This window comes from Contarinia nasturtii, unplaced genomic scaffold (genome assembly GCF_009176525.2).
Source record: "Contarinia nasturtii isolate CC-2019 unplaced genomic scaffold, AAFC_CNas_1.1 Cnas_scaffold_1760, whole genome shotgun sequence".
NCBI classification, from domain to species: domain Eukaryota; kingdom Metazoa; phylum Arthropoda; class Insecta; order Diptera; family Cecidomyiidae; genus Contarinia; species Contarinia nasturtii.
Genome location: NW_022199092.1, coordinates 45,423 through 67,377, shown reverse-complemented (window position 1 = coordinate 67,377; position 21,955 = coordinate 45,423). Strand labels below are relative to the sequence as shown.

Sequence of the window (21,955 nt, the reverse complement as noted above, 5' to 3'; positions counted from 1 at the left end):
AGTCGCTTGCAAACGAACCAAGTGAATAGCGGAGACGCACGAAAACGAAGTGAGTGAATAGCGACAACGAACGTTGTTATCCGTTGCCGCAATACACTCACTTCGTTATCGAGCGTCTCCGCTATTCACTTGGTTCGTTTACAAGCGACTTAAGCACTACTGTTGTTTCTTTTATGTATCATACGATACGTCTAGGTAATTTCAAAACACTAGAAAAACTAGCAGCTACTAGCAGCACTAGTGTACTCACTAGTAATACTAGTAAGCGATTAGCGAATACGTAAATAAAATTAGCTTACTAGAATTGCTACGAATGTCCCCTAGCAATTACATGGCCGTTTTCTGGTTCGGTAGTATTTGTTGAGGCAACGGAATTGGTCAATGGAACTGGCCAACTTAAAGTTGGAGAAATATTTCTCGTAGGAAAAAAATCATCTAATCATGCTTCCGTCTAAGTTAAGACAAAAAAAATCAAATATGAAATTTTGACGCTGAAATACACTGAATTACAATTATTTCTTTTACATTGTAATGAAGAATCAAACACAAAACGTTAACGATAACAATTATCCAAATGATCAAACACATTTTTTCTCAAGAGTTTTTGTAACAAAAACCCTTTAAAAGAAACTGAAAAGTTTTTATAGAGTTCTGTGGAGGAATATCTTTGAAATTGCCTTTGAAACAGATGTTTTACTTTGAATATAGCAAATTTTAATATTCTCATGATGAAAATCGTAATATGTCCTATCTCGTTTGTGAACTAACAATTGAAACACAAGTTGTTGAACGATTCTTTTAATAAAAAATATGTAATTTTTCATTATGATTTTTTTGATTTGCAAATATGATGAAATTAGAGCAACAAATTTAAGTCAGAAATATTTGAACAAGCCATTGACCAGTTTAATTTGAAATTAACTCTGATGAAAATCGCTGGATTACTGAATCTGCAGAACATGTGCTATTTATTATATGTATTATTTAAATATTGTTATTAATTTAAAAAAAATTGAGGAAAGAAACGAACTGATGCGAGTATAATTCAGTGGTGGTTATTTTTCGTTTGGAATTTTAATAACAGTATGATGAATGAATCGGAGAAATTAAAATATACTGCGGCAAAAAATAGAAGCTGAAGGGAAATTAAGATGCAATCATCATTAAAGTATGCTTTCGATTTCCGTTGAAGAGCCAGTAAATATCTAGGTTCCAACACAATAAGTTGTACATATTCAGGTATACTCAGAATAAATCTCAAACGGAATGTAAAAGGAACAAATAAAACGCCCGAAGTTATTTCAAATGTGTATCTAAAACTGTGAAAGAACTATCAACTAATTGGAAGATTTTAGTTTTCCACATACACCATTGTATGCACTAAAGTATTGTAATCAAATATTTTTCCATAATGTCGAAAGCTGCCATAAAAAGGCACAGAAAAAATTTATTTTAGCCATGTTGATTAGAAAAAGTTAGCTCTTTCCACATAAAATAAAATTCAAAATCTGGGTATATATATCATAAAATCGACGATTTTGCTCGAAAAATTACTGAGTTTATATTTCAACAGAATAATATAACTGTTAGAAAAGTAAGATTTATGCCTTTTACGTAAATATTTCATTTCAGAAAAGTTTTCATTCATTTATCTGAAATAATGAAAATTTCTATGTGAATCAAACTAAATTAATTCGGTAATATTTTAAAATCAATATTCAAATTTATCTTTGATATACCCACGATGGCATAATGAACAATTAAAGAAGTGAAAACGTAGGATTTATCCCATTTTTTGTTATTTCCTATGTTTTTTATGGTAACCATGTATTTTGTAATTAAATCGCAGATTATATATATATATCGTTTAGTTGCAAAGTGTATTTCAAAAACCTTCAGTACTTCTGAACATACATTACACATACTTGAAGATGGGAGATAACTCAGTGAAGAATGAATGAAAAAGTATCAACGATTAAACGAAAACTAATTGCTTGTGATTGTTGGCATTTTTCATATTTTACGAAGCTCATAAACAATAATTTCGTCTCGATCGCGAATTGCGACCTCGATGCAGTGTTTCGACGCTGTCGTCAACCACAGTCTACTACTTAGTTACTAAGTCTTAGTATATGCGTTGAAATATTTGCCAATTTATCAATATTTCATTAAGTTATAAATCATTTTCTTTTTTTCAAATGTAAACAACTTAATTACTTTTGAACGACATACACCCAGATCGAAATGTAATTTCTCCATTGCCAATTGAAGAAAAAACCAATCCGATGAATGGCTGTGTCGTGAAAAACTGTATATGCAGTTTACACAACAAAATATCAAGTCAACAAACATACCAAAATCAGATTTCAATATAAATTCTGATGTTGGTTTGTTTGATTAGTAATCTCTGCTTTATTACTATGGCATGAACTGAATCGCTTTTGCGTGAATAATTTGGGTATGATTTATATAATTTCTTTTTAATACAACTATTTTAATACTTTATTAGAATTAATTTTTGCTCGTTATTATGTTTTGCAAATTCTGCACACATCGCAAAATACATATAAGTTTGCGTTATTCAAGCAAAATTTTGTGGCGTTATTGAAGCCACCACAAACTAACAAAAATACACACGCGCCCACACACGCACTTGGACCATACTAGCCAATACCATTCATTTATTAATTAGAACATAAGAGGATCAGTAATTTTATTATCAAATTGATAATACCAAATGTCGGAATACCGAGAGGCGAATTGAAATTAAAAATTTAAAAATCGTTTTAATTTCATTTTTAAAAGTAAATTATGAAAGATCAAATCTCTTTATTATAATCCAAATTTTAATCAAAAATCTATTATTGCTTTCACAAATTAGGTTCAAAAAATTCGGCATTTTTATCACTTTTTCACGTCAAAAGTTAAACTATGTCATTTTTATACAAGCCGGTAAAATGAATTTTTTAATATGAAAAAAAAACTTCTTTGAAAAAAAATTATGTCTGCGAATTGTAGATAGTTTAATTTAACTATTGAACATAAATATTGAAAATATAAAGAAAATCAATTATATTTATTTTCCATTTTTCACTGTAACATTATTCCGGAATAAATCGTCCAATTGCCGACATATAAAGCACCGAAGTTTCAAGTGAAACACTTTGGATTTGACAGATGTGACAGTTAAATTCGCATTTGGATCATTGTGAAATTCAAACTAAAAATATTATACGTACTGATCTACGTAATATTTTTGCCATTTTACTGAAGAAAAATAAATTAAATTAAGTATGGAGCAAAACTATATCAATCTAATAATTTTATCTCCAATATTTTTTATTGTTTACCTCAATGTAAATAGTGCGTTCATGGGCTGTTAAAACTTAAAGTTGTTTAAGTTTTGTAGTGAAAACGCATGAAATATGTCGAGATTAGGGAGCCGAGAATTGGACGACGAATATCCGACATTTGGAGTTTTCGATGTTATGACGAAAGAATGGAAAAAAATAATACATTTTTGGAAAGTACTATCTTTTGAGAAACGCGAAATGAACCACAATTAAATTCTGCATCGAATTGTGTATAAAGTGATAATTTTTTCATTAAAATCAAAAAATTTAAATATTAGATTGAAGTTGAAAATTCAAACAAATAGACCGACATTCGGGCGAGTGTCCATATTATATTTGTTATGAACATTAAATACAATTGGTGATTCATATGAATTGTAATACTCGGGCTGCCTTTCAATAGTTCTAAAAACTTCAACAGAATTTCGATTTCAAACTGCATCGTTCACACGAGAGAAAAAAGGCAATTACTTATGATTACGGTTGCTTAACGTAAAAATTTTTTTTTTGAGGCGGGGGGTGTGGTTGTGATCGAAAAATTGCGTAGGGGGTCCCTGGAAAAAACACACCGACTTTTCGTTTTTTTCGATTTTACTCCTTCGCATTTTATTTCGTTTTTTTTTTGCTTTTCACTTTTCCAAAAGCATCATAATGTTCTTTTAGTAAAAAGCGTTAAAAAAGATACTGTTCAAAATTGAAAAAAAAAACGAAAGAAACGTTTTTTTCACTTTATATGCAGGAAGCCCTTTGATCTTTTTTACTCACTTGAATGCGTAGCACAAGCCGATGGTGATATTAATGTCCTATTAAATTGTTACATATGTTTTGTTTTGTCATAATAATTTAAAACGTCAATTCAAGATTAACTTATCACATATAATCACTATTACTCTCTAAGATATCGCAAATTAAATCGGAAAACATATTAGACACATATTTTTTATCACTAAATTTAAATTATCTTTTGTGAAATTAGTAATATTTTTAATTTCTGAAATGTGTTCAAAAATTCATAGAACTTACCTTTTACCATTTCTACGCCGTCTTTTGGTGGCGTAAACTGTGCTCAATTGGCTCATAGTTGACGAGCTGGTTTCAGTTTAGTTTACTTAGTTCGGTTTAGTTTATCGATGAATGGCAATTTCGCTGTTATTACCGATAGTTGCGTTCGATTAAGCAACGTGTGTACCAACGAAATAATGTTTTTGTATTTGGCGGTCAAGTTCGAATATTGGTATGGTTTTGATTGTGGTAGCAATTGCATTTGATGATGCAAAATCGAATTTGAATTGATTGCAGTCAAGCATGGTATAGATGCGACGGCCGTTAACCGACCATCGACCGTTGATGTTTTCCTAATATATTCATTTTTCCCACTGTAGTCAGTATATTTTCAATTGACTTTGGTATCGCACTTGATTTCTCGCTCAAAAATAGTCAAACGTTAAGACGCATTTATTTAATATACTTAATAACTGAGCATTATTTTCAACTTAGGGATTTAAGTTTATTTAAAGTGATCAGTATATTATGTCATAGGTGGAAAATATGTTGTCAAACACGCTTTGGGCAGTCAACCCAAAATCTTTATAGTTAATTACCACAGGGTTCACATTCATCGATATTATTTTTTATAAAGATTTTTCTTTTTTTTTCAGTTTGTTTAAAACCTAATATTTACTCCATTATACAACTGTTATCACATCTGAAAAAATAAATAACACCGATTTTTATCAATTTTTCTATTTAATCGTTTTTGGCGGCAATTCGATGACTCCGTATTTTTACTTCTTAAAGCAACTATGGCGATGAAATGCTATTGGTGCAGAATATTAATAATGTGTGATTATTTTAAACAGAATATGAAAATTTTATCATTTATTAAATTATTTAACTATGGAATAGTAACTTTCGCGCAATAAGATATGTTCAACATTAAATTGTATTTTAAATTAAATTTATTGAGTTTGACACGACTTTGACGAATTATAGTGGTAAAACAACAACATCCCACACGCAATAAATTAAACTGATAGATAGCATTTTTTTTCCACATTCATTCCTAAATGTTAATAACTTTTGACTGATAATTTTATTCAGTCTTTTGAGCAACAAAAATAATTGATGGAAAATCATACATTTCATTTAATTGTTTCAGATTAAGAGTTGAGTTAAAAAAAAAACGATGGATTTAAAATAACTTCAGTCATCAAATTTTGAAACATTTATTTTATCTATCTAATTATTATGGATCAAGTCTAATATTGCCGTCGGAAGTTCAAGTTTTCTGCCCTTGTGATATAAATCTGATTAGTATGAGCTTTACAAAACTTCACAAAAAAAATATGCGTTCGGAAATTTTACTTCATTAATTGATCTTTATCACCATTTTAAATTAATTTTACAGTTTAATTTAACACTTTTCACATTTTAGAAACCAATAATATTTAATCACAAATGTTCGATATTCTTAAAAGTTGTTATTTGTCACATCAATTTTGCCGTGATGGTTTGAATTCGAGTAATTATCAGCTGAATTTAAATGTGTCTGCATGATAACCATATCGCCAAGCCAGATAGAAGAGTTTTGGCATCGTTAATGCGTTCACTATTTGAAATCAATTTGCTTTTCTGACGAAAACCTCACAAAAGAGATTCAGTTGTTACGAGAATACTTATTGACGACATGTATGAATGAAACATTCAACTTAACTGAAACGGATTAAAATTTAGTGTGCAGTAAAGGTGTGTGCTATGTTTGGTCGATGCTATAGCTTATTAATCAATTGTGGGCGCCTAACGCTCCTGCATGCGAGATAGAAAGAGAAAAATACGATAACCACTAACGAACAATGTGAAGCAAAGGGAAAACCGCATACTAACACAAATATAAGACCATACATATATATTATGAATGCTTGAAAAAACCACGACGAGCATGTGTTGTGTTTAAACATGAATGACCACTACAACGATATCGCATTCAAGTGTGCACAATAATAATATGCGGCGTCAGAGGATGGAAAGAAACGAACATATTGCTTTATATCATATGACGTTTAAAGTACAACGGCAATACATTAAGAAAAATACTTCCAGTATTCGGCAGTGTGTCATTGGGGAAACTTCAATAAATTTTGTAAACGTCTCAATAAAACATTCGAATTTATTGAAGATTCAATGAAACTAGAGATATACAGAACTGTTTTGTTTTCAATTTTCACATGAAATGAATATCTGACACGAAAATTATTCGCAAAATTGAAAAATAAATAAAAAACTCTCAAAATAATAAACATCTTTACAGCATCCTTTCTTCTTGCTGTGTCTCCAAAAATTGACTCAGATTAAGAACTATTAGCCACGCCTTCAAATACTTATGAATAGAATGCTTCCTTTGTGTTTGATAGGTGAGGCTGTCAAGAGCATGTATTGACAATGTATATGTACTCTTATACCTTATTGTGCTGCTTCAAAGGCATGCTCTATACTGTGCTCTCTTACTCTTTCTACTTTGATCGTACTCTTTCACACAATATAACGGTTCGAGTCGTGTAAAATAAGGGGAAAATTCCAGTTTTAATATTATGAACAAACGTTTGGATTGGACTGGAAGTGACTATGACATCATAAACATATCATACTGGATTTCAGAATGAAATGCTGTCATTTTATTGTAATGCGTAAATTTGATAGTTTTTCCAAATATTTTACGAATAAATAATTTCTTTCATCATTAAATTAGACGTGATATTATGCAAAAATTCCAAGTTAATCGAAAATATATGCCTTACCTAAAAAATAATAATGTGAAATTATATGAATTTATTGTGAAGGTGTTTGAATAGGTAAATATTGACGCCACCACGAGATCACTAGTAAAATTTTATAAAATATTAGCAGGAAGCAAGCATCTGATAAGAGACTGCGAAGTGTTTGTAAATGGAGAATGGCTTTGGAAGACACAAGAAACTTTTCATGACTATTATCAGTTGAGAATGGAATTCATAAAGGAAAATGTCATTTGAATTCCAGTTCATCATGCGATCCAAACGAGTCGAGATAATCTAGTTGGTAGTGAATAACGCAAAAATTCGTGCGATAGTTCATTCAAGTATTCCACGCTTGAAGCTGAATTTTATGAATCGAATAAAGAATGTTTATGTGTTGAATAAAACAATAGGGAAAGCCAAGTTTTCATGATCACACGAATTCAAATTGGATATTTTCCTTTCGAAATCATCACGCAACTGGTTAGCATGAAAATACCCAATACACTGGACGTGATGATCTTTTTAAAAACACTTGTGCGTGAGTGTGATATTGATGGACGCGTGCAAGACGCCATTTATGTATACACCACAAAATGCCTCTCATTGCATTTTGTGCAAACACCGCGAATTCCACACAATTGTCCCATAAATTTTTCACGCCAGCATAAGCATAGAATTCGTTCATGACCAAGATCATATACGGTTTGTCTGCTTTTGAAGTTCGTTCTCTGGTTTGGCTGTGCGTGTGAAGCAAATTTATAAAAGTCACAAACAAACCACGAACAATAACAGTATTTTTAAGCCATCCAAAGCAATTGTAATAACGACTAACCTACAAAAAAACTATTGATGACGTTTCTTTGTGATAAAATGGATAACTACAATTCAACGAATGTTAGCGCCCAGTTCACACCTTGGTCTCTATTGTTTTTGTTGTGCAACTTTTATCTTCATTGTTCTTATTTTTCTGTACAAACACAGTGAAATCTTGAGTAAATATATAGTTGCACAAGCGAAATTTTTTTTCATTCTTACATAAATTCGTTAGAGGATCAACTAGATTTTTTGATGTTATTCATCATTTCCTAGTGATATTTTTCGAATATTTTTGTTCATCTCTTTTTATCAATTATAAAATTAATTTGGTTGAATTGTGGATTACTTTGAAAAATAATAACTAATATTTAGCGATATAGTTATCCATTCAATTCACTTTATTACAAATCATTGATTTGAAATCAATAATGAATGAAAATGTGTGTTTTTTTGTTTCGGTATAATCGTTATCTGTGGCATCTTATTGGACGAAAAGATAATTACGGATGGCTAACGGCTTCTTTGCTTCCCATAAAAATATCTGAACTGAGATTTCGACTTTATAGCCTTAAACAATATGCAATCAAAATAAATAGAAAAGAAATCCATCCAATCAAAAACTTTGAAAAGGCGGCCGTTCAGCATAACTTCTCTTGCTTAACGATAAATTATAGCCAATTAATAATTTTTGCTTTCATCATCATCATCCAACGAACGCTCACATATCCATTGAAATCCGCTCAATTTTGTTCGGGTGTATCTTTGCTGCTTTTTAAAATATGCACATTTTTGTGTGTCATGGGTATTCGACTCTCACTTGCAATTTTTTTCTTTTTAACGGACGTCTCATAACAAATGCGTGAAGAAAAACGATGACTTTTTAAAAGAAATTAAAATAATTACGCTACGTATAAACAATTTGTGGTTGGACGCTCGTCTTCACCATCTCATTTTCTTTGTTAACTGCATCGTTTTTTTTTTATTTTTTTTTTTTACTATAGCTTTCGGGTTATATACGTTTGTGCGGATCGCAAACAAAAAAATTAACATAATTGACCAATTTTGGGTAAATTTTATCTAAATGATTTCTGAATAATCGAGAAACGAGTCAAAAGAAATAATTAAAACGCCATTCTCTATTACGAATGTCTTGGAATAATAAAATACGATCAAATTCAAAGAAACACTAAAGAAAAATGGAAAATAAAATAACGGTAAGAAAAGCAACAAAAACTATGAAAAACTTATACCAAAATCTATTTGAACCACGAATAGTATATTTTCGAACAAAATTGAATATAAAAAAACGACAAAAATATAAGAGTGTAAACCGTTTCCACCTTCAATTCATAATGTTTTGATATGAACTGTAATTTGAAATTGATTTTTTTTGTCAAAGCATTTTTCTCGATTATTCTACATCGTCGTTTTCATAACAATTCATTTTTCAATACACATTACACATGTATCAGTAGAATTTAGTGACTTATATTTTAGAATATTTGTTCAAAACTTTAAATTGATATTATACCTCGTTTTTGACATGGTGCAAAACATTTTTCATCTCAATTAAAAAGAAAAAAACATTTTTTTGCTTTCAATAATTTATGAATTATTTCAATTTTGAAAATGATTTTTTAAATGGTTAAGTATGTTTAACCAAAAGATTGTAAACTTCATACTTTAGTAAGTATGTAAATTTTAGAAAATAAAAAAAAAAATCATTTCTGCCAATCGTCGGCTCTCACTATATTTTGATAGTCAATCTGTAAATTCAAATACAAATATATTCGCTGGCAAACCCTTTTAAATTTAAATTAAATTTGACGCAAGACGAAAAGGGCGTGTACGTTTTTTGGATTATATAATACAACACGCATGTGCACTTTAATGGTTATTTTGCACTCACAAAAACAGACGCATGCGACAATTGCGATACATTTGAATATTGTATTTGAACACCACAATCAAACACCAAAAGTCTACCAAGGTAGAGCTTATTGGTCAGTCTTCCAAAACTGTGTAATTTCGGTTTACTTGATGCGGGTATGTATATATGACTATGTTTGCGCGCAAAATTGTTACATTATGCAAAATCTTTACGAGCTGCTCCTTGCAAGTGTGATAACGAACAGCTGAATCGCTTATTTTACTTGCAGCAAATCGCATTTTGGGTAATGCATTAACTACATTACTCACGATGTATGTATAATTTCCTTATTTTCTGGAGCGAAAACAACGTTTTATATATAAACACTTGAATGTCTAGTTTAATTTTATTCTTGAAATTAATTTAGAGATAGAAAATGTGAGTAGACTATGCTTTTTGATTATTCCATTTCACAACACATATGGAAACAAATCGAGCTGTACGCAAACACACTTACATATTTAAACTAACATATATACATATACACAGACATGTGTTGCCTTTTATAAGTGCCTCATTTATATAGTTATAAATTTATAAATGTTTTAATTAACAACTGTTATGAAATGAGTGCAAATTGACATAACTAAGTAAGCAGGCACGCATATTTTCACTGAACTTCTGTGTTTCTAAACGGCGAATGAGCATTGAGTAATGAAATAAATAAAAAGAACAAAACAAAAACGTGCAAAGAAAAAAGCAATGAAAGGTTTTTACCATTTTTATTAGATAACTTCTCCATTTGTATACAATATCATCAAATGGATAAATAAGAACAAGAACTCAATTATAAAAAATGTTTTTAATTCAATAATACTTTCTTTTAAAAAACAAAGAACTGGTATCATTTTTTTATTTGATAGCCTGAATAAAACCAACACTTAATTTTCTTATGCGTAAAAATAGCACGTATTTTTGTTTGGAGTAAAACAATACCACTTATCATAATCGAGAGCAAAAATTCGACATAAAGTTGAGAACAAAACCACGACATACCCAACATCTGAGCAAAAGTAAATAAGCGATATGTCGTGTTTTTGATCTCAAGCTTGTCTAGAGTTCTTTTGCTCGCAACAATCGGAATTTTATTTTTACGCCGACAAAATGGATTTTTTTATGAACGAGGAGGACCATATATCTACGATAATGTAGATGATAAAAAATCGCGAAAAATGAAAAAACTAATTAATTTTTTTCTTCGATTTACAAATACTACTCAATTTTCTATATCAACACGGTGAAATAAGAATGAAAAAAATCGCATTCCATATCATCTAAATCCCGATCTGGACTTTTTTCACTTTGAGAGTGCTCTATACCGAGTCTCCGAGAGTTTCATATAAACTTGCACCATAAAATGACATCAGTTTTTTTTCTTTAAATTTTGATGAATTTTGATCACTTAAAAAAATATTTTCCTTCGTTTAAAACTATGTAGTAAGGAGTTTATTGGTACGAGGAATCCTTCTTTATTCGCATCAAAATGTATTTAAAATCGTATACAGGTGGCGAATTTTGGAAATTATTTTTGTTTGCATCAATTTAATCATAGTGAAAATTTGTGAATATTATTTTCTTACCAAATTTAAAGAACTGGAATGCGATTTTTTTCATTCTGATTGGACCAGGTGATACAGAAAATTGAGTCGTATTTCTATTGAAAATATCGAAAGGAGAGTATGTTTTTATTCAGACATTACTAAGCCATAAGTGCTGAATAACATACTCTCTTCTCGATATATTCAATAGATTTGTAAATCGAAGAAAAAATTACCATCTATATGAGAGGCTTGTATGAAAAACACGGAAGACCGCTGAAATGGCACTGTTGTACATCCGTACATATTTTGCATTTGCCGTTTCAGTGCTTGCGGTCCTACTATTGGACTGGAATCCACGAGTCAACAGAATAAGAGGCCGGTCAAAGCTAAGGCCTTATGCTCCACAAGGAGTTAAAGGAAAAAAGAGGCGGTTTCATCACTTGCGTGAGCTGTTGCCTGCTGTGATAACAACAACATTCTCCAAACTCATCCATTTTCGAGTAAAGGTTCAAATTTTTGGCTCGTCGCCAATCCACAGAAAATCTAATTGGTGCAGACTTCCAAATATTGAATGGAATTGATTGAATTCTGTTAGTCAAACATTGCCATTGGTTGATCGTGATGGTTCATGATCGTGGTCTTATTGATCGTTCATATCAGTATTTCAATCGGTTGTCCCCGATTCGATTAATTTGTGTTTCTCTTGTTTTCGTTCCATGACATAACTTGATAAAAATCATTTGAAGAATGAGAACAAATGGTAACTCAATTAAACCATATCAACGAGCATATGTAAAGCTTTTTCTACTGTGGTTTTCTCTTGATGGCATTTTACAAACAAAATAGTTTGTTCTGAGTAAACAAACCGATTGTTTGTTAATAATTTTAAATTTCTTTAGTTTACTTATAAAATGTGTGTATTGGTTGCTATAGCTGTAATCAGTAGAGTCAACCAATTCATTTAGCCCTCGAAAAATGCAAACTACTTGAAAAAATCAAAAAAACCCGCATTTGACTGCATAAAAATTGTTTAAGAAAAAAACTTAACTTAATTATGCACCATACACAGTTTGCTTACTAGCGCAAAATTACAATAAAAATTCAACAACAGAAAATGACGATAATGAGCAAGATAAACATTTTAAACATGTTTTTGCTTACTATTTAATTTCAGTGCGGCCTTTATTATATTTTTATCAATGTCTTCGTGTACAATGTAAACTATTCACAGCATAAAATTCCAATTAAATGCAATTATCTGCATTGCGCTTGTATTATGATTTTTAGTTATAATGATAGTTTGCTGATCTATCGTTTCGCTTTATTCACTCCCATTTGTAAGCATTAAGAAAATTGTCAAATGTACGCCTTTTTTTTCAATTTGATATTTGACGTTATAGATTTTTCATGTTACTGTTTTAATGTGAAATGAAAACATAGATGACGTTTTATATAGAGAAAATATTGTTATTATAATAACTGCACCGGTGTTTTATTACAATTTTATTGAATAAAAAAAAAACTTGAGGAATTTGAATATTTTTGGCAATTTATTATTTTAGTGAATAAATTTGAATAATTCAGTTGTTCTCTACTGTGCATAAAATTGTCTTCAATTCTCTTTTTGACAGTATTAATTTTAATATTAAAATCGAATATCTTCACAACATTACTTTTAGTAAAAACTGTGAATAACGCAATCGCAATAGAAAATGTTTTTTATTCAGAGTTTTCGTTATTCACAGTCACAGAGGTTCAGTTATTATACATCCCAAGGAACAATTGTTCGCGCAAAATCATCCATTCCAGTCGGATTTGTGTTTAGTTTCAGTAATATTCAATATCACAATGGAATGAAAAAGAGAGAAAAAAAAACAATCAAATTAGATTAATATGAAAAAAATAATATCTATGTTTCACCGATTTTTTTTTTTTTTTTTTCAAAATGTTTGACAAACGATTTTTCGGTTCTTCTAAAATGAAAATTCGGATCTTCTGAAGTGATTTTACAGAATTTTCGGATCCACTGAAAATGTCTTATTTTCCTCCCTGATTCAAAACATTGTAGAATATCCTCCTTTTTTACTTTGAGTATATAGTATGGACTCTATACTGACACAATGAAGCAACGTTCCGAATATACACAATACACATGTAGATCAAGTTTATATTTACAGTACACCGAAAAATTATCTATCGTCACAAAAATGATTTCGGTTTCGTCACTCGTTCTTCACCTCGATAGAGGTTTTTTATTTGATATCAGTAATTTTGTGAGAGACATTATCCAAATTGAAGATTTAAAAAAATCCCCATAATGATGAATTTGAATAATTTTGAAATGAAATTAAGATATAGACTTTGAGGTTATATTTTTAGCTTCAAAGGCCATAAATTATGGCTCATAACGGAGGCGGCCAATTTTCAGTGGTGTGTGGTACACATATTTTTTATCTTTGACTTGAGGCCTAAAATCGAGGGAGCTGTTTCGAGAAAATGTTTATTATGTGTTCGGCCAGACGCTAAGTTTTTGGTTTTGACCAATTTGACCACCCCCATATGAAATTTTTAAGTCGCAATTGGCACCATTCGTTACGTACCTTACTTTAAGACTTTTCTAACGATATGCATATGTTCCGGAAATGTCAAGTATGCATACACAGCGTCTTAGCGAAGAGATGCGTTAAAAATCCATAATGAAATGTAATTTTTGGCCTGATACGAACAGAATAAATTACGTCAAGTTGATGAAAAAAATCGATTTTTCATAGGAAAAAAATCTTCCGCGGGATCGCATTTCAACTTTTTGAAAAAAGTCGTAGAACAAAAGTTTCTTATCTCAGTATGGTTGGGGTGGCAAATATGTTAAAAAATGAATTTCGTTCATAGTAATTTGCAACTCGATGCACATATTTTTGTAGCAGTCAGCAATAATTTCATGTGGTGATATATTTTCAAATTTTTCAGTGGTGTGAATCATCAGCGAATGAAAGTATGCATGAATTAGTCACGACAAAAGGTAGATCGATGAAAACATGATGAACAAAGTTGCAATGGCATAACCTTGGCCCGTTCCAGAAGTCACTTCGACGAGGAAATTCTCTGAAAAATGAGGATTTACTGTTTTTTTGGGTTTAGAAGGGACAAGTGCCTCCTACCAGCGGCTCAAACCGTACACGTTCCTTTATGTTGCATTTTTATATTTGAAAACAAAAGTTCTTTTTTCGCCGCAACGTTTCAGATAAAATGGTCTATAAAATATTACAAATAAAATTATTAATTTTATTCAACAAAAAACAATAAAGGAAACACAATTATTTTCGTTTGTAAATAAAATATAATATATATATATATGTTTTGGTTGGCGAGTGGTGACAAAAACGGTTGTAAACACATTTATAAATGTCAAAATAAATGACAATGCATTTAATTATTATGCATTATATGTGGTGGCATATAATAAAGAAGAAGAATTGCGTGCAAGAATAAGTTTGAATTGAATAAAAGAAGAAGAAAAAGAAATCGCATACACTATATATTCGCCAGCATTTGCTGACATGCTTAGATTGAGACACAATTATATTTTTTTTCACAGTCTTACATTAAACTTGGCGACAGGTGGTAAATAATTAATCCAATTTATTCATTCGGCTATTTAAGATGTTTTTGCTCGCTTTGATGTATTGTGAATTTTTTTATTAATATGAACTTATTTCTTCAATTTGAACAAAGTTATTTTTTTAACCACATTAGTTGTGAATTTTTCTGTAACTGTAGTTTGTGTAGAGATGATATCGTTTGTGATTCATTTTTTTTGTGATGAATCAATTAAAAAAACAAGTACGTAATATTTCTTTGATAATTATTTAAATTTTATTGTTAAATTGAATTTCAAGGAAATGATTCTTCCATTCCTTACAATAAATCTTCAAAGAATAAGATTGATCTGCTTCTCAAATTAGACCATATTCATGGTGCAAAAATAAAATTTTAAAATGTGCGTTTCCGCTTTGAATTATAATTTCTAAAAACATTTAAACCGTGTTCACGTTATTGTTTATTGAGATAACAAACCGAAAGGAAAGATTCAAAAAAGCAAAATGCAAAAAATGCTCTCACAATATTGTCTTCTTTCTGCTCCAACAATCAAAGAAGAAGACAAATAATTAGGCAAATATAATTCACATATTAAAAGCATTTATTTTGTTAGAAGCGGTTAATATTTTTTTTAAATGCAATTTAGTTTTTCTCCAACTTTATTCTTAATGCCGTATAAAATTGGTTGAATGTTCAAAATATTTAGTTTTAGCCTTATTTTGGCCATCATTAATTAACTCTGCAATTCAGTTCAAAGAATTTTGTGATTCAGTGGCGTAACTAGGGTTTGGAATTCAAACCTCCCGAAACTCCGAAGATCCAAAATGTCCTCGATTTTGATTCTGAAGAAAGCGAGGACAATTCTTTATAGAACGAAGATAACATTCAAAAAAATTTCGACTCGCTTCGCTCGATACATGAATTTTTGTCCTCATCAAAAGTACTTTATTCTACATTTTTTAATTACAGAAAACTAATACCATTTTAAAAAAAAATCGAGGACACTATGCAAAAATTTTCCGCTCGCTTCAATCGCCTCTTTATTCTCGTTTGTTTTTCAGCTACATGAAACAATTTTAATGCTATGTGACTGCCCATAGCTTTCGAGTATATACAAGCGAGAGAGATGATGAAAATAACGCACAACATGTAGATAACAAATATCACACTCAGCACACGAGCGTCTATGAAATTGCAGCCGCTATATCCATAGCTGAAAACTATTGACTGGTTATGATATATGTTGTCTATCAATAAATGGACTATAATGAGCTTCGTAATATTGCTGATATTATTGATAAGTTTACAGAAAAAGTTCGGAGAATCGAATTATAGATAACATAATATCTAATAACATTATAAATTAGACATGTAATTAAAGAAGAAATTAAAATAATAGCAATAATTTTTTTGCAAAGTGTCCTCGATTTTTTAAAAAATTGTCCTCGTTTTGAGTAAGAATTGTCCTCAAAAACCCCCACCAAAAAAAATTTCTAGTTACGCTACTGTTGTGATTATTCGCTTTTTCTTGAAAATTCAATAAACTTGACTCTTGTTTGATGTGTAATAGTTATTCAAAATGAAGTAGATAATAAAAACCCCAACTGACGTACAGAAGAAATCAAAACTGAAAAACTCATGATTACAAGAATTTGTGTTCAAACAAACATACAGTATATTGGATGGACAAAGTATATTCTATGAAAAATCTTCAGAAGGTTAATTTTGTACCACTTTTGTATTACATTCCGTTGTGGTTTAAAGATACCTTTTTCACTTGTCAAGTACAAATTACGGTAACAATTCCGTAAACAAGAACAACACAATGAGAATACCATCAAAATTGGTTCTTAACTTTTAAATGCTAGGATAGACGAATGATTGACACATTTTCGACATATTGATAACGGTTTCAAAACCACCAAAAATGATTAGTTATGGTTTCCTGTCTCCTTCAATTTCTGAAAATAAGCAAAGGTGGAAATATAAAGAATTAAATACTCCATTATTGAAAAAAGCGGCAGAGAACAAAGTACTTCATTTTGATAATAATTATTATATACTATGAAACATGGCAATTCAAAAATATTTAAAGAGAAGGAAATTTCAAAAGTGGTATATCAAATTTGTAATTTCTCTTCACGCGGCAAAAAAATGTTATAAAGATTGATTGGATAATAATGAATTGCTTGGATAATAAACCGTATTTTATGTAAATACATAAATTCAATTTAATATTAATAAATGCAACGAAAAAGGCACAACAAAGGCAATAGCGATCACAACATTCTTTAAATGATTTTATTATTTCGCAATAGTAAGACAGCAAGCCAAGCACCTGGCACACTACTACAAGACAAACTGAAAAAAACTGAAAACACACTAACATCACTTGGTACATGACAGTGCCATTCTTGCCGCTGAATGATATTCCTGACAAGGTACTTCATTTTTATTTCATGTAATAAATCAATTGTGTATTCTCGGGTCAGCATATTCCGAAAAAGTCGATTAATTGATATAAAATCCATTTAAAATTTATATTCTCTAAGGTTAAAAAATCACCAGCAAGAAAATAATTCGAACAACTTGCGTATCATCGTAAATTCAAATCAGAAAGTGCATTTTTCTGCTTTTATCCGTTTGATCATTAATTTATATCTAGCACATATTGTTTCAGTGAGCGCCAATATTTAAAGATCCATTTGTCTTCGAGCATTTAAATCGTTCCGTATTAATATCGTTTGCGCTTTTTTTGATCATTTGGTTTCACATTCCTGCTTATCGGCTTCGAAACAAAGGTGCACAAACACCGATGCCGATGTTGTGTTCATCTGTTCTGTGACTTATTTGTTGTATATATTTTTTAAGAAGCGTTCGCTTGATGCAAGCTAACGCTTCCAAAGAACGTATTTTGCTATGACGTCCAGTGTAGCTATATTTCGTGTGATTCAACTCATGAACGAAACCAGTTTTTCTATCCAAATACAAAAAATACAATCGTACCCTGCCATAGAATTTTACTAGACATGATGCAAATATTTTTATACACACACCGGTGAAAACAATGAATCATAAATTTTCTGAATAAAAAGTTGCACAACAGTTTTATTTCTTTCTGATACAGTTGTGAACAATCTTGATAAGAAAAGTTTGTTAGCTTGAAATGAGCAGACATAAGAATATAAGAAATGTTAAATCTGATCAAAAAATAAATAAACGTAAAATCATTACTTTTGGTAGGACCTGGTACACAATGATTTGTTGTTTGGCCTTTTTGGAATCGTATCATCTTTTATTGAAGAACATAATGAAATATTTCTGTGCATTTTGTAGACTAATTTTCAAATTGGAAATCATCTCTTTATTAATAGATAAAAGTAATAAAAATATTTCATATTTGTTCCAAGTATTATCAGAAAAATAACAGAACAGAAAATCTAATTGAATAAGAAGTGTATTGAAAGGATTTAGAAATGAATCAATATACATTTTGCTTAAGCTTGCAAAAAATAGTGATTCAATCTCATATACATTTTGTATTAAGCTTGCTTTTGTATCGTGCTTGTATTCATATATTGGCATTTTTATTATGACTTAAACGAATACGCCAAGATTAACGATGTGAGTTCGCCTAACTGCTACGAACATTTTTCTCATCAAAAGCTAATAATTTTAATTTGATTATCACGCTCTATGCAATATATTGTATGCGCTATGAATTGCTAATAAAGGTGTACATTATACAATGTACGTCCTACAAAATTTATATAATTTCATATTTCTACGTCTATGTCCATATTGGTTTTCTTGAAACATTCAATATATTACTCTATTAACACCAGTGTATTCAATTTCTTTACTCGTTTATTGTTGTTTTTTTTTTCTAATTTATCAATTTTTTTTGAGTTCGTAAACAATCGAAATTGACCACATATAAGTACAAAACACTTATTCGTTCGAAATTCTCACTGTGACGCAATACTGTAAAACTGGAAATTTTCTGATATAAACGTTCATATACATACAAAATTTTAATATTGCGTCGCCTAAAATTCTAACCCAAAGTGATAGACATGTCTAATACTTAGAACAGAAAATACAGTAAAACCTGTCAATAACGGAATCCCACGGGGACTATTTTTTTCCACTATTGACAAGAATTCCACTATTCCCAGGTTCCATTAATAACAGGTTTTCATGCCAATTCAGAAATGATATTCCATTATTGAGGGTAAATTTGAAAAAAAGCAGAAATTCATATATTTTTATCATTATATACTGAAAAGTGTGTCAAAATATATTTTTATCGCAAAACTAACGTCATATTCGGTTTTCTCGTACCCAAAAACCCCCAATACATATTTTTGATAGTTTAAGAATACATTAAATACGACTTTTGGAAGAAAAATTGAATTTTTCCCATGGGCATCACACCAGACATGATACGTCACTATATCAACCAAAGTCGCTCAAAACCTAATGGTTTCTATTCCTCTTCTGCCTCAATCATCCTATGAAGTCAGATTTTGAATTACTTTTCTGGTTTGAAAGTTATCGTGTTAACAAATTTTTGCGTACAAGGTACGCACATACATTGGGACATCGAAAAAATGCTCGATTCCTGTTCCCTGGCCCCAAAAACATCCAGAAAACACATTTTTGATGGGTGTTAATTTTTCGACCGATTCCAATACTAGGTGTGTGCGGAAAAGTAAAAACTTACATTTTTTAATTTAATTTCAATTTTAATTTAGTTTTATTAATAAAATAAAAACAAAAATAATGAGCCGTCATTAGGTGCAAAAAATAGAAATGTTATCCAAAGCGAGTCGACCTTTGTGTGTCTGTATATATTGGTACCGCTTTGCAGCGGTATAGACGTATGAAATCACACTAGCCGCTGAGTAATTGAATTATAACATTTGGGGGAGAGGTCCATAGGTTGAAACGAAAAGGTCCACGGGTTTTGATTTTTAGCCAAAAAAAATTACTCAAAGAAAATATTACGGAGAGTCATATATCGTTGAAATGGTAAAGTTCTTGGCTACATTTTTGCCGAAGAAATTAATTGAATTACTTCAAGAACAAAAAAGTTATGACCAATTTTCCGACCACATAAATTTTTTCCAAAAAAAAATTTGGTCCGTAGGTTGAAACACACATAGCAATTGAGAAATGGGTGCAATTAATGGAATAAAAACAATAGCTATCAAGTGTTTATTGTTAATTTATTTATCAGAAAGGCCTCAAACATGAAAAAGAGAATAAAAAAATCGAAATTTAGACAGATCGGCATCCGAGTCGCAATTTTGGTACGTGAAATTAGCTTCGGCTCATGTTAACGCACTTTAAATGAAATGGCCGCTGGCACTTGTTGCATTCGATTGAGTTGTTTCTGGCAGGTTTTCCATGCAGATCATACAGAAATCCACATCTTCATCCGATGACAATGACGATTCATGCTCGTGTAGGCTGTGTTCGCTTTTTGGCTGGAGCTTCTGGAATGTTCCATTTGATTTATTTAAATTAAGTATGCACTTCCCTCTAAAAGACGTAGCGTTATATAGTGTTTCAACCTACGGATCTTCGAGTGTTTCAACGTACGTACATTGTCACTATTTTTACCTGATACAAAAATTCTTGTGGATGCAAAGATATGTTCAAAATTCCTTCGGCATATTAAAATGGACCAAAAACTGTGGTGCAAATGTCATATTCATATTTTTCTAGCACTAAAGGAAATTGACATTTTTCACTTGAGGAAAATTCTCGAAATAAGTTTTTTCAACAAATTTTTTGGTATGATCTAACTTAAACATAAGGAATGGGAGTTAGTAAGTCTGTCTTCCATGAAAAGTCAGCTGCTAAAAATACAGTAACCTGAAAGTATAAACCACAGTGCTACCAGTTGCCATATTTTAAACTATGTGACTGTTTCAACCTACGGACCTCTCCCCTATTTTATTACATAATCCTAACCCATTCAGTTTATGGTCGAAAATGATGACCTCAGCTCATTTTGAGTCGATGTGGTTGTCTGAAGTTGTGTTTAAATTAATCAAAAGTGCTATTTTTCAAGAAATTCACATAATGATAGAGGCATTGATGCCGATTGATGCTCGACTTAACGTGGAGATATCATCGTGAAACTTTGCACACGTGATCTACACAACAAATAGAAAAGATCCAGGTGGTGAATCAAGTCGAATTTCATAAAAGTTGTTTTAGCGGCCATTCTAATACCCAGTCAATTTTTCATCCTTTGACCCAGAAAATTAAGATAAAATTGCTTTTTTGACCCTGAAAAATTGATTTTTACATGAGTACACGGTACACGTATAAAGTGCCCTTTATGAATGTATAGTATATATTGTATACATTATACAATATGTATATTCATGGAAAGGTTATAGTTACCATGGTGGTATCAAAATTCAAATTCATTACCTTGGTATCAAAATTCACATTTTCATTAAACCGCATTATTCTTTCATTTTCTCGTAAAACACTCCATAAAACTCCAAAATAAAATAAGATTCTGAGTACGCTTATTTTTGACTGAATTTGATTCAATGAATTGGTTCAATTTTGGTACTTAATTACGAGTCGTACTTTACGACTCCGATGACTCCGATAAAAAAAAATAAAATGTGATTGTAAGATGAACTTTTCCGCACTGCGATCAATAACATGCATTTATCATATTTCTTCTAGTGTAAATATTAATTTCATGAAAAAACTGAATCTGAAATTAATTTTGCGATACAAATTATTTTGGATAGGTAGTCAATTTCCGGTCGATGTCAATTTTCGAAAAATCGTATATACTACTAAAATGTACTAATTATGTACAATTATGTACAACAATTTTTATGATTATGTACCAACAAAAAAATTTCAGAATTTGGATTTTTAAAAATTGAAAATATCAAAACCCGGAAA

The 21,955-nt window shown here is 30.5% G+C and overlaps 1 protein-coding gene across 7 annotated transcripts in view; it reads right to left on the bottom strand.

The window, feature by feature from the left end:
- Positions 1-6,060, bottom strand: part of LOC116347233 (aryl hydrocarbon receptor protein 1) — a 62,091-nt gene extending 56,031 nt beyond the window's left edge. For 4 of the 7 annotated variants that reach the window (XM_031777753.1, XM_031777761.1, XM_031777756.1 and 1 more), the window contains exon 1: positions 4,377-5,429. In XM_031777753.1, the coding sequence (XP_031633613.1) occupies positions 4,377-4,432 (56 nt within the window). In that variant the 5' untranslated portion in view covers positions 4,433-5,429. Of the gene's footprint in view, positions 1-4,376; positions 5,432-5,717 lie in introns of those variants that run through there. The other 3 variants (XM_031777754.1, XM_031777762.1, XM_031777757.1) reach the window with 3 other exon arrangements.
- Between the last annotated feature and the right edge of the window lie 15,895 nt (positions 6,061-21,955).